Source organism: Lepisma saccharinum, chromosome 20 (genome assembly GCF_977018435.1).
Source record: "Lepisma saccharinum chromosome 20, izLepSacc3.1, whole genome shotgun sequence".
Classification (NCBI taxonomy): Eukaryota; Metazoa; Arthropoda; class Insecta; order Zygentoma; family Lepismatidae; genus Lepisma; species Lepisma saccharinum.
This window is the reverse complement of record NC_139248.1, coordinates 19,868,100-19,882,413: the sequence shown is the minus strand read 5'-3', so window position 1 is coordinate 19,882,413 and position 14,314 is coordinate 19,868,100. Positions and strand designations below refer to the sequence as shown.

The window sequence follows — 14,314 nt, the reverse complement described above, 5'->3', positions numbered from 1 at the left end:
GTCCCTACATAAAGTAGGAATGGCCATAAAATACGGATAACGGATATCCGAAATTCAAATCATCCGATATCCGAAATTCAAGTCATCCGATATCCGAAATTCAAATCATCCGATAATCGAAATTCAAATCATCCGATATCCGAATTTCAAATCATCCGATATCCGAAATTCAAATCATCCCATATCCGAAATTCAAATCATCCGATATCAGAATTTCAAATCATCCCATATCCGAATTTCAAATCATCCGATATACGAAATTCAAATCATCCGATATCCGAAATTCAAATCATCAGATATCCGAAATTCAAATCATCCGATATCCGAAATTGAAATCATTCGATATCCGAAATTCAAATCATCCGATATCCGAAATTCAAATCATCCGATATCCGAAATTCAAATCATCCGATATCCGAATTTCAAATCATCCCATATCCGAATTCCAAATCATCCGATATCCATTTTGGACGCAACGGAAATCCGGGTAATCCGGTTAGTACGGATATCTGGATATTCGGATATTTTGGATATCTGTATCGGACAGATTTGTAGAAACTCCGTACAGTGAAATACGAAGATTACGAATAAAATAATATGTGGATATCCCTAAAATACATTTACAAAAACACGATAAAACTAACCGCATAATGGACACTTCGGATATCGAGACATTTAGAATAATCTGAATATTCAGATTATCCTGACAATTCAGATATCCAGGTAATCCATAGCTTATGTCCGGATATCAGAACATCCGATATCCAGCTATAGGTGTTTGAAATTCGGGTAGAAAAATATCCGATTTTCGGATAAAAATTTATCCTGATTCGGCCATCCCTAGCACAAACCGTCTCTGAAATTCTCCAATCCTGTAATAAATGGACAGAGCATGATCCTGATGACACCACCTTCTAAAATATTCTAACATGTGTGGGACCATACCTCCACATTCCCCATGCACTTTCATAGCACGGTGCCAATGTGCACGGGAAACTTTACATAACTTACTTCACAACAAAAATGCATTTCGTTATGATATTTAAGGATTTCTTCTCGATGGCATTGCAGAAACGTCGTTGCCTTGTAATCAAGGGGCCCAAGGTTCGAAACCCGGGGGAGGCACATAGTTGCTTAAATCTCACATTAAACTGAATGTCTAGTCTCGGTTAGCCTTTCTGTGCAAAAAGTAAACTTAAAAACAAAACTGGTGACTGCTTTCCCTGAAAATATTCCTCTATGCCTCCTTGCCAATTTTTTCACGCGTCAATTTTGTCACTGACCTAAACATATCCATACAAGGACTGATTGATTTAGTTTATTTTACTTCGCCTATCTGCCACTTTTGGCATGGTTCTTTGTGAGCGACCCTTCATCAGCTTCCTCATCGTCCTATGAGCTAATTGTGGCAGAAAAGCCACGATAAATAGCAACAACATTAAAGGAGAAGATGCGGCCTAATCGTACTGACGTTAGTGATACTTACGTGCGTTTGGCAACACTGACCCGGAGAGTTTCTTCGCCTCCTCTGTACTCGCGCGGGCACATCCGACCGTCCACGCATGCGCGCCGCACTCCAATATTCGCGAGGAAGCGTATTCTTCCGTCGCGGACGACGCAAAACAAGTTTCCGACTTCGGCCACGCGGGTGATTGGAAGCATTTTGAGTGCGTTCCTCACGATACGTTTTTTGCCAACCGATCTTTACGCTGTAAGGGTTACGGGAAATCCCGCTGTTGGCGCCTCAGGTAGACACGGATAAACAAAATGCCTTGTGTTTAACTGTACGCGCAAGTTACTGAACAGGTTTTGTGTTTTTTGGGGAGTAAAAAGTTCACCGCGGGGCAAGAAGGATTTGATGGTAGCAATGACGGGAAATAGTGAAGATATGAGAACACCGTTCAGGTTCTGTGTTGCCTAATAGTTGTGACTAGCTGTTTCGATGCCACCGCCTTGGGATCTTCTGCTGAGGAGGCAGTGTGGTTGACAAGTGCGGCGAACAAGTGTCAATGTGTCGCTACTCTTGTTCTTGTGGTCGATAAGGATCTATTGGTTACGAGGTGAGTGTTGTGCTGGGTGCGATGGTGCTTCCTTAGTGCGTTCAAGCAATGGAGATCGTCAGTTCGACAATTTCGGACGTGGACCCGGTGACGGAGTCCCTTCTGGACCCGAACCGCACCGCGTTCCACCTGGGCCCCAAGAGGGACCAGCTGTACATAGTGATACCGATAACGATCCTATACTCCCTCATCTTCTTCACCGGGGTCGTCGGCAATGTGGTCACTTGCATCGTCATCAGGAAGAACAAGCACATGCACACTGCGACCAACTATTATCTGTTCAGTCTCGCAGTGTCGGATCTACTGCTCTTGGTTTCAGGACTACCCCAGGAGATCTACTCTATCTGGTCAAGGTATCCTTACATCTTCGGAGAAGCGTTTTGTATACTCAGGGGCCTCGCAGCGGAGATGTCCGCGAACGCCACTGTGCTTACCATCACAGCATTCACTGTGGAGCGATACGTGGCGATCTGCCATCCATTCTTGTCCCACACCATGTCCAAACTCTCGCGAGCTATAAAGCTCATTCTGATGATCTGGGTGGTGGCTCTGTCGTTCGCCATACCGCAGGCGCTGCAGTTCGGTGTGGTCCAGAGGCCCGACCCGCAACACGCCATGTGCACCATCAAGAACGTGATCATAGAGCACAGCTTCGAAGTGTCGACGTTCCTCTTTTTCGTGGCGCCCATGACCCTCATCACGGTGCTCTACGCCCTGATCGGCCTCAAGCTCCGGCGGACCAATGTGATGAAGAAGAAGCGGTCCAATGTCAGCCAACAGCAGACGCAGTCTTCGAAGAGGGTCCTCAAGATGCTAGGTGAGTAGGCTATGTCCGTTTCTTAGCATGGTGGTGTTGCAGTCGGGAACTGTCGTGAGTGTTTTGCAAAGACGCGCTTGTCTTTGCCATACATTGGCGTAGGTCATCAATATCAACCAACCTACCTCCGCGGTGGAGTGGTTAGCACAGCGCGCTACGACGCGGGGGTCCCGGTTTCGAATCCCGGTCCGGGGACGAGTGTTCCTTCATCAACTTCATCATACCATCACTCATCCTCATCTTCGCGATTAGCCAAAATATGGCAGAAAAGCGAAGTACATTAAAACCAAAGCAATCAATCCAAAAAATGAAGAGAATATCTGAGAACACGATTGTCATGCCGATGGGTCCATCGTAATAATCAGGAAGATGATGATGAGTGATGGTATGATGAAGTTGACGAAGGGACACCCACAAAGAACACCCATGGCCAAGCCTGCGATCCTAGAGCGCTGTGCTAACCACTTCGCCACTGCTGCTGTCTTCGAACTTGACAGACTGTACCTACAATTCAGCGTGGGATAATAACTACTTTGTGCCTCCACCGGGTATCGAACCTGGGACCCCTTGATTACAAGCCGACTTCGCCACAGGGAGGGCTCGTTTATAACGGATCGGGGAACGGTATTTAACTATGGAGATCACATGAGAAGGAGCTGAATTGAAATCTAAACTCGATGAAGCAACAGTCCTTTGAGGGTTAGGTTCTCGAAGCGTGGCGGATTAAGGTCTGGAGTCGCATCGCCGCTGTTATCTCCCAACTCGACCATAGCTCTCTACTGTTGCTGTCAAGTATCTCCTCAATTGTCACGATGCTGGTTCAACACTGGAACTTGGGAGCTCACGCCAAGGATCCAAAGGCGGGAGCGGTATCATTTATCTACTCGAGATCAGGGTAACGGAAGACCTTACGAACTGAGGTATTTCAAAGTAAGTAATAGGCTACATGTGTTGTAAAAACAGTAGCATGCCTGATAAAGTAATAAGGAACATATTTTGACATATACATATTCTTGTGCCTTGAGGAAATTAGATTCCGATCCCGCCATCGAAAGTTTCAGGTTTGAATCCTGTCCCTCCACCAGTTTCATGAATTCACCATTCATTCTCGAAGTTTATTTCAAGTCGGCTCAGGGCAAGCAGGAGTGGGCCTACAGTTTAAAGTGAGATCCGATATATTGTGTAATGTGACTCCACAAGGGATGGAGTACGAAAGCTCTTGATTACAATGAAACGCCGTTACCACTACGCCCGATATAGTCTAATCGGGACTGGGCCTACAGTTTAAAGCGGGGTTCGAACCATCTTGCAATGCCCCTTCATCGAACTCGTGACCACTTTTTTGCAAGGCAACCATTCTTCCTTATCGTGACTATCAGCTAAAAGTGCCAGAAAATTGGTGTAGCCAAATGTTTAACGTAATCCCAGTACAAGTAGCGAACTCTGGTGTGCAAAGCAAGAAAATACTGGTGACTGGTTGATGGATTTGCTTTATTTTACTTCGCTTCTTGTGCCACTTTTGGCTAATTTGCGAAGATGGGGATGAGTGATGACGTGATGAATGGACACTCACAAACATCCATGCCCAGGCCGGGATTCGAACCCGGGACCTCTGTCGTCGTAGCGCGATGTGCTAATCACTCCGCCACGGTGGCCGGCACTGGTGATGGGGTTCGATGCGCCGACCACGAGTGTATCCTAGGAAAACCTGGTGGTTCAAACCTGCCTTGGAGAAGATGGGAAGGGAAATGGTACACTTCTCACTCGACCCAGATTTGAATTGGATTTGAATTTTAGAAAAGTAAGGTTAACGGGTTTTCACGTTGACTTCTTTGAGAGTCAAGACGCCTTTGAACTTGCAAAGAGGCGAAAACCCTCTCACAGACAATCTCGTACACTCTCAGCGTTCCACACTGTCATAAGTTACCGTATTTTCAATATTTTTGTCTTAAAATATAATCCTCGCTTACTATACAGTACAAAACAGAACGCAACGGTTGTTGAAAATTTAAATTAGAATATTTTCATGTGTAGAGATGTATTAAAATTACATTAATTATACCGTAAAAATCGAGCCAAGAAATGACGGTATAAAACCGTCAATTTCCAAACTACCGTAAAAAAATACCCATGGCAGTTCTTAAAGTATTACGTTAATTAATGAAATTCTGATGTTTCAGTTTTTAGAAATATAGGTATGTTGCAGTTGTACTGCATGATAATATTTAGGGAATATTAATTAATAATGAAATACGGTTTTGTAAATTGAGGGACAGCCTGTGTTTCACGGTAGGACATTGTAAATTCTAATGTACGTTAGCTTGTTACGCTGTTGCAGTGTAATTGCATGGCAGTGTAAATTAACCGCCTTATCAAAGATTTCACAGACAAGAGTGTACGAATATGAACAGCTTGGCGAGGAACGAGAACTGTATGGACACGCTCGTCAGGTTGGAACATGTACGGATTATTTTGGAGATAGTTGTCACAATTTGTGCCCAGTATTCGCCTACTGTCAAATGATTAAGGGTGTCTTATGCAACGCCAATCTAAAAAGAAAACTTGGGAAGTAGTGAGGTGTCTTCTCCATGACAATGCCCGGACCCACACGGCCAATTTACCAGCGACAACTGTGTCCGTAATGCGCTGGGAACTTTTGCCTCATGCCCCTTACAGTCCGGACCTAGCCTCCAGTAATTATAATTGGTTCGGGCCCCTTAGAGAGCATCTTGGAAGGAAGATATTCATGACAGACGAGTCACTCAAGAAATATATCCTGCAGTGGCTGCAGCAGACTAGTTATTTCTACGCCAAAGGAATCATGTAGCGTCCACAACTATGGTATCCTTGTATGGAAGCACACAGGGATTAAATACTTTGAAGAGCTGACATTGTTTGGTGCTTCTCGAACACTTTGTAGATATAAAACTCTCGGTCAACCTTGAATGACCTTGTAAGTATGGAGACTTGACACGCGCGCCACCCCATCTGCCGGCTAACCTTGAAGACTATTGATTTCTGCCAATAGTATTGTTAGTTTGTTTGGTTGTTGGATTAAGCCAACTTTATGCACACAAAGGCTAATAGGGGTGTACAGAATAAAGTGAGATCCGAACCTCTTTGCCATTTGTCTTCACCAGGTATCGAACCCGGGACCCTTGAATACAAGGCAAATACGTTACCACTAAGCCATCGAGAAGGCCCACCAATGGTCTTTATGGATGTATTTTCCGTGGGGTTGCAATCTCAGTCGCGAAGTGAACGCTGGATGAGCAATATTGGTTGTCCTGTAGCAACGTTGCCAAACGTAATTCTGCCTTCGCGTGTTTCTGTGATACCATTTCCCGCTTGTTATGAAAAGGTTTTTGTGTTATTTTAAGTTTTCGATACTAGATATGCCGAAAAATATGCTTTTGCAGTAGATTTGCCAACCTGCAGTGCATCTGACCCTCACTTGTTTCGTCCGCGAGCAGCGTTCGGCTTTTGGAGACACAAAAGTGAAACCGAAAGAATCACATATTCGTTGCTTTTCCGCCGCCAGTTGAACAAATGGTCAGTATATCTCCTTAGACTAATCGCGACGATGAGCACGACTGATGAGGAAATAAATTTGATTTGATATTTGTTACTTAGCGTCGCTTGTATGCCACTTTTGGCTAATCCCAACGATGGTGTTGATTGGCGATATGATGAAATTGATGAACAACACTCACAAAGAATATTCATGCCCAGGCTGGGATTCGAACCCGGGACACCTGGCGTCGTAGGGTGTCTCCGCAACAGAGGTCGGTAGCGTCATCGGCCTGTAATCAAGATACCCGGTGTAGGCACATAGTTGTTCGGATCTCACTTTAAACTGTAGGTCCAGTCCCAATTGGCCTTACTGTGCATAAAGTGTGGAGTTAAACATCAAATCAATCAAGCAAGCAAGCAAGGGACATCGGGTAATGATATAAATGACAGAAGAAGACGCTCAGATCTGGGCAGGGCTAGTACTCAAGACATTCTTCACTACTCGACGCGCTTGGCGGGTAGAATCGCTTGAGGAAAAGTACTCACAAGCAACAGCGCCATGACAGCTTATTCAAGTTGTGTGGGAAAGAGGCGGCACTTTTATTTCTCGACCCTTCCCAAGCAATTTGTAATTCCAAGGATTATATAGCTTGTTCCATGGCGCACAAAAGCATTGCATTATAAAGTGAGAAGATATATACATATTATCATCATCATCCGGTGCTACTTAACCTGGGGGGGGGGGGGGTGAGGGACATGAACCTATTCCTATTTCTTGTAGACATTAGTCATTCACGCCGAGTAACAAAACTACAACCTCCGTGGCAGAGTGGTAACACAGCGCGCTACGACATCAAGGGTCCCGGGTTCGAAACCCAGTCTGGGTATTGGTATCCTTTGTGAGTGTCCCTTCATCAGTTTCATCGCTCATCCTCGTCTTCGCGATTAGCCCAAAGTGGCCGAAAAGCAAAGTAAAATAAAGCAAATCAATCAATTAGTTATTATTCTCACCTTATATTTTCACGAAATTAATGTATTCCACCCTTTTAGGTGGCATTCAAATTATATTCTTCCAAATGTGAGCCCACACCCCCTATACGCCTTCATGGCGTGGTGCTATGCACAGGGGAACACTTTACCTTTACCTTTACCTTTACAAATGTGAGCCCATAAATGTCTAGACGAAGTGAATTGTCATTGGCTCTGTTTTATATAGAAGAAAATGTCTAAATATGGGCCCCCTTTTTTATGTTGTCATTTTCGGAGGACAAAAATTAATATATCAAGCACCTGCCTTTAAAATGCATATCTATGAAATATATACTTAAACGAAATAGCATGCTAAAGTATAGAAGGTCTCCATCTTTTTAATAAAAAAAGCAATTTCCAAAAAATGGTAAAACGATGTATTTCAAAATTGTGGTCTAAATATGGGCTACTAGTGGCAATATCACAAAAAGCAATTAACATTTTAAAAACAGTCATTTATCGCTAAAACATTATAAAATTCATATTTATGAAAAATCTGTTGTCTTGAAAATCACGCGGAATGGGAAAAATCAAAATTAAGAAAAACATCCAAATATTTGTTGAAAATGTGATCTCAGCATTAGACCTCATGTCGTAGCCCATATTTAGACCATCACGCTATTTTTCTTCTTCAATTTATTTTCGCTCTCTGTGGTACATATTTGACAAACAAATCATGGCATTATAAAAGCCCACATTTGTTTTATGTATCGCTAATATCATAACCTATACCGCCGAGTTAAAACATACCTGCAAAAAGGTTTTGGAGGTCGCAATTCTATAACAGCATCCAAGGCCGAAACTAACCACCACTTTCCCTTGCGAATTGGCGCTGCAATCTTTGTCCTTGACTGATAACCAGTTCCCATAGCCTCTGCCAGGCTGCAGCACCCGGGAGCGCTGATAACTCCAAAACCCATATTTAAACCTTCGCCCATATTTAGACCTTCTCCTGTAACATTTAGCGAGAAAAATAATGATTTAAAATATTTTTTTCTGCTCATCTACGTCTCGCAACCTTTACGTCGTTCCTATTGGACGGGAATTACAGTCCGTCACAAAGAAAATAGCACCACTGCATTTGTGCTCTGCTATGAATTATGTGATCTTCCGGCAACTGGACGATATAGAAAACGGTTTCTTTTTTGTTCTGAGCTTGTGAACCGGACCACAGCAAGGGTGGAGCCAAGGTCGCATACGGGGGGATAAAAATTACAGGGTGGCCACTCTAAGGCATTGAAAAAATTCATGTATAATTCCAGGTTTTCAAGGCGAACTTTCCTAAAATTGAAATGTACAAGTAGATGTGTTCTCCACTTCCCTCCCCCCAACACACAGATATATTAACAACATAAAGGGTATGTGCAATTCAAGTTTATCCAGAAATTCTAATTCAATTAAACGGAATATTGCCATTTCACATACTCAAACTCGAATTTCATCTACGAACACAAGTTCCAAATGTTATGGAATATACTAATCTACGAAAAATTTTAATTATAAAATAACTTCAAACCGAAATTTACCTAATCAACTTCGAGCTACCTTATCTTGCAATAATCTTCCGTCTGTCAGATAGATAGTGCAAAGGACATTATCCACGCCGCTTTCTTTTATTTTCCTACCTCGATTAAAAGAAAAGCTGAACTGGGGAAAAAACTTGCCTCATTGCATTAAATAATATATATAAATTGAATGGGTTTTGGATTAATGAAAGTTGCAAATTTTCACATCTACGGAGAAAAATTCACGTAGAATTCACTCATAATTCCCGGAGCCAAAAATTCACGCACAATTCCCGGAATTCAAGGAATGGGTTCGAGTCTGCCTTGGTTAAGTCTCTAGGTTTTCGTCCTGTGTATAGGACCGGTGGGAAACCACCATCGTGAGGAAATTGGGAACCTACGAGTGAGTAGCGTAACCTGGCCTCGGATATATCCTGTAACGGCTGAGGGTTCGACGTGCTGACCCCACGGCACCCCATTAACGGTTGAAAATCTCCACACCTCTAGGTAGCACTGTGGGAGGAGGGAGACTGACAGTCGGGAGATGGGGCTGTCGAGGATGGGTTATTGTTATTAATAAATCACTATAAACATGGAATGTTTAAGAGTGTTGCTATAGTTTTGTGACGGACTGTATAATGTTGAAAATGTTGTAAGAACAAACTGACATGGGACAAATGTATTCTTACTGGAAACAAAACATACGTGAACATTACTAGAGAGGGAATAGTGCATAGGCGCCGACTCCATGGGCTTTGGGGGGGCTCGAGCCCCCCAATGTTAACGATGTGGAGGCAGAGCCCCCAAATAATTTTGCTTAAGAGGATCTAATGTATTATGTTGCTTCTCTTGTAAAGTTTACTCTGAATTATGCCACATGAACTTAACTTTCTTTTTTCCAGAGAGAGAGAGAGGGAGAGAGAGATTTCTCTCATTTTTTCCTTTCTTCCTTAAATGCGTTCAATTACATTCACACGTATCTCTTGTACTATCCTTTGCATTTTGAATGTTAGCTGCAGTCATTTTTCAAACCTTCCTCGGTTTACCATAACTTCTTCCTACACTCCGAAAAAGTCAAGAGTCGCCACTGCTGCAGATACCAGCCTTCGCATCAGCGTGTACTGCTTCGCTCTGCCCACTCGATTTCCATCTCTTCTCTGCCGCTATGCGCAGCCTTGTCCCAGAGATAGAGACATAGTACAACGTGCTATCTACCCACAAGCTGTCCGCAGTGAAAATCGAACCAGGGACCATTTGGTTGCAAGGCAACTGCGCTTACCACCACTATAGAACGGTTTCAGATCGACCTGAGTCAGTCCCTTCACAGTGTGAAGTACACTATTCGTTCGGAGTCGAGCGCCTAGAAAAAATTAACCTTTTTTATATAATTTTAACAAAAAAACGAAGAAAAACCTACACGTCCTTGACCCATGAGAGCGCTGCGTGAATTATGAGCAATTTCTTCTCTTCCGTAGAAGGAATTTTGAACTCGCCACTGGATATAAATTAGCACATTGTTTCGTTCTTGCATTTTTATGCAAAAAAAGAAAAAATAATTAATTTCAGGTCATTGATCAGAGTGGCGCTAGTTCCCTGTCTCTCAGATATATATAATGTGTGTGTGTGTGTCTCTCTATTTCTCTTTCTGTACTTCGTTTCTCTGTTTTTCTCTCTGTCTCCTTATCTTTGTAACTCTCCTTGTCTTTCTCATTCTGATTTTCTCTCTCTTTACTTTCTTTTTTCTTCTTTCTCTCTCTCTGCGTGTGTTCTTTCCGCCTCAATCCTCTTTCTCTTTCTACCTCTTGCACTATTTTTGTTCGTGTCTCCCCATATTTTTCTCTTACTGTTTTTCTATCACACACACACACACACCTTCACTCTATCTCTTTCGCATTCTCTTTCTCTGTTCTCTTTTTCTCTTTGTCTCTGTCTCATATTATTTGTTTCTCTCTCCCTCTCTATCCGTCTTGTTCTCTGTCATTTGTCTTTCAGAAATTCTCTCTCTCTCTCTCTCCTTGTTTCCTGGCTTCTCCGATGGCGTTGGTACAAGCGACCTCGCCTTGTATTCAAGTGGTCCCGGGATCGATATCCGGTAGTTCGGATCCCACTTTAAACTGTAGGTCCAGTCCCGATTCGCCTTACTGTGTATAAAGTGGACTTAAAACACCAAATCAATCAATCAATCTCCTTGTTTCCTTTCTCTCTTCATCTCTGTCTTTTTGGCTTTCTCTCTCTGTCTGTCTGCGTGTGTGTCTTTCTTTCACTCCATCTCTATGTTTCTTGCCCGCTCTATTTTCTTTCCCTATCGTTTGTTTTCTTGGTCTCAGCTCTCTCCCGTGACGTCAGAACTGAAGGTTGCTCAAGTGTTGTGCGATAAGTGAGACCCCTGTTTTTTCACTCTGTTTCTCTTACAATTTCTCTCTGTCCCTTTTGTCTTTCTCTATCTTTATGCCCCTCTCTCTTTCTCTGTGCTTCTCTCCCATTCTCTTTGTGTTTTCTTCTGTGTCTCCTTATGTTTTTCACTTACCTGTCTCTGTTAGGCCAATCTCTTTCTCACTTTCCTTACTCATGTACGTTAACCATTTCCCGACACACATGAGTAACTAGTCATGCGTGACATCGCTGAAGTGATAAGTCCCTTCAAAAAGTGACTGACTGACATGCCTTGAAGCGACATGAAAATGTCCCAGTGCAACATTAAAGCGTTGGTTCAGAAGAGCGGAAACCATCTCAAAGTAGAACATGCTGTACTGACTTGATGAATAGTTGAGATTAAGGGAGGTGGCGGGAACACGAATCGTTAATGTCAACCTGCACAAAATAAGACGTGATTCCCCTCGGATCTTCTCAGCGGATATGTCACCGCCATCAGACAGAAGCCCAAGGTAGGGCGATGGATTGGCGTCGTAACGATGGGTAACGCTGCAATCCTGTTTCAATGATGCTGCACTGTGGTCGTGAGATGTGATGATGTTCTCTCTCTCTTTCGTTGTTTCTTCCTTACTCCATATCTCTTCCGTTTTTTGTTCTTTACCGCTCCTGCCACATTTTTCTCTATTTCTGTTTCCTCTTCCTCTTGGTGTCGTTCATTCCTTAGCTTTCCTTTTTCGTTCCATTTCTCTCTGTTTCTTTATCACTTCCTCTTCATTCTCTCTATCCTCGCTATATCTTCCTATATTTTAATTTTTCTCTATTTATTTATCTTTATTTATCTGTATCTCATTTCTGTCCTATCTCACTCCCTCGCTTTGTCTTCCTCTGTTTTGACTGATTGAATTGTTGTTTTAAGTCCAATTTATGCACATATAGGCTAATCGGGACTAGACCTACAGTTTAAAGTGGGATCCGAACCACCGTGCAATGTGCCTTCACCGGGTATCGAACCCGGGACCCCTTGATTACAAGGCGACGACATTACCACTATGCCATCGGGAGGCACTCTTCCTCTGTTCTGTTCCCTCTTTTCTCCCCTTATCTCTCCCATTGTCTACACTTCTCTCTTTTTCATCTTCTCTGCCTCTTTCTGTCTCCTTTCTTTTTGCCATTCTCTCTCTTTCTTTCCTTTACTGTACTTCACTCACCTTTTCTGTCTCTTTCTTTCATTTTCTGCTTTCCTCTATCTATTCACCTGCCTCTTTTTATGCTACTATTTTTTTCTGTATCACCCCTTCTGTTTCCTTTTCTGTCTTTCCCTGCCACTTCTCTCTTTTCTGTCAATGTCTTTCATTTTTCTCTTTGTATGTCTTTTTTCTGCCTCTTCCTCTATTTCCTGTCTCTCTATCTTTTTGTGCATTCTTCTCTCTCTCTGTGTTTCTCTCTTTTCCTGTCTTTCTCTATTCTTCATTCTCTTTTACTCAGCTATTCTTCCTATTTTTCTGACTGAAAATTACGCTTCATTTTTCTCTTACGCTCCTAGCTGCTATAACGTCATCTTAAAGAAATGTTTACTGGTGATCAAAAATTTCTCTTGTAGCTCTTTGTGGAAATGAAGATAAGGTAAGACTTCTTCACAGTGAGCTAGAACTCGAGACGCCTTTGCTCTGTTTTTACTTGATTGGAAGGCCGTTCGTTCTTTCTCCAGGTCCAGCTTCCATTAAGAAATTCCTGCGACACGTGGAAGCCCGAGGCCTTTTCATTGATTTCGCAATACCCTCCACATAATACCCGTCCGCTCGGCCACGCGAGATGCCATGGGCATTGTCGAGATTTAATACCACGATATTTCGTCGCCACAGCAATGGTTTTGTAACTCTACAGCCCTTATTTGCGGTTCGAGGGAGGGTCTAAAATGTTCACCCAGGAATGTATGCCCGAAGCTTATCGCTTTTAGTGCGTCGAAAAATGAGCTGGATACTGAAAAAGATGAATATTCACACACGATCGTTCTGGGATATGTGAATACCGACTTATGTAGCAAAAATGAAAAGGTTACAGAATTTCGTGATACGTTCTCTGCTTTAAATCTCTCCATATGCCATTTAAATCCAACCCACCACACAACCACTTCCGACTCATGGCTTGACGTCATCTTGGTTTTGGACGAAAATCATGGAACGCGCCATGGCCAAATAACTAGTGCCTGGAATTTCCTACCACGATTTAATTTACGTGTCCTATTATCTTCGCGTTCCTAAATATACTAATGTCCAAAATTAAAGCAACAAACGGAAATTCTTTCCCGTGTGTCCATTTGACCACATAATACGATCAGGTGATAGTACTCGTAATATTTATGATGTCATAGGCAACTGGTTTAAGATAGAAAATAAACTAACCTTAATGTGCCAGGATTTAGGGGTGCCCATCCCCCCACAAGGCTAATGGCGCATCCCCCCCCAAAATCATGTCATGCGTTTCCCCCAAATCAATCATTCGCGCCCTTAAATCATATCGTAATCCCCACAAAATATTTATATACGACAGCGTGTCTACCGAAAGTTAATTTTTCTTAGCTTTACTGAACATTATAATTGATCTGCCCCTCCTCCCTAAACAGGGGTGCCATCACTCAAGACCACCCCTAAAATCGTTCATCATAATCGAGAATATCACGTGGATCACACTTTAAACTGTGGGTTCGGTCCCGGGTAGCCTTAGAGTGCATAAAGTGGACTTAAAACACAAAATCAATCAATCAATCAATCGAGAATATCGCTTGTCTTGTAACGCAGCTTTAGTATAAAAATTTCATATTCATCTCATTAAAGCGCCAAACACGCATCGTAGCAACAAATTAATACGAGCGAAGCGAGCCAGAAAATTGTTACATCCATTTCTTTGCAGGCTATGAAGAATATTTATTTAATGGGGTGTCAATATTTTCTTAAGATCCCGAGATATTTAGTCTTTTCCTTTTCCAGCTTTTCCGTTGGCACATTCGGGGTCGAAAA

The 14,314-nt window shown here is 42.7% G+C and overlaps 1 protein-coding gene across 2 annotated transcripts in view; it reads left to right on the top strand.

Annotated features, from left to right (window-relative positions):
* The first annotated feature begins 1,639 nt into the window (after positions 1-1,639).
* LOC146003749 (pyrokinin-1 receptor-like) overlaps positions 1,640-14,314 on the top strand; it is a 359,130-nt gene continuing 346,455 nt past the window's right edge. For both annotated transcript variants that reach the window (XR_014443856.1, XM_083142153.1), the window contains exon 1: positions 1,640-2,877. Coding sequence is in view for 1 of the 2 variants with exons in the window: in XM_083142153.1 (XP_082998279.1) it covers positions 2,109-2,877 (769 nt within the window). In the remaining variant the exon portion in view is untranslated. The remainder of the gene's footprint in view (positions 2,878-14,314) is intronic.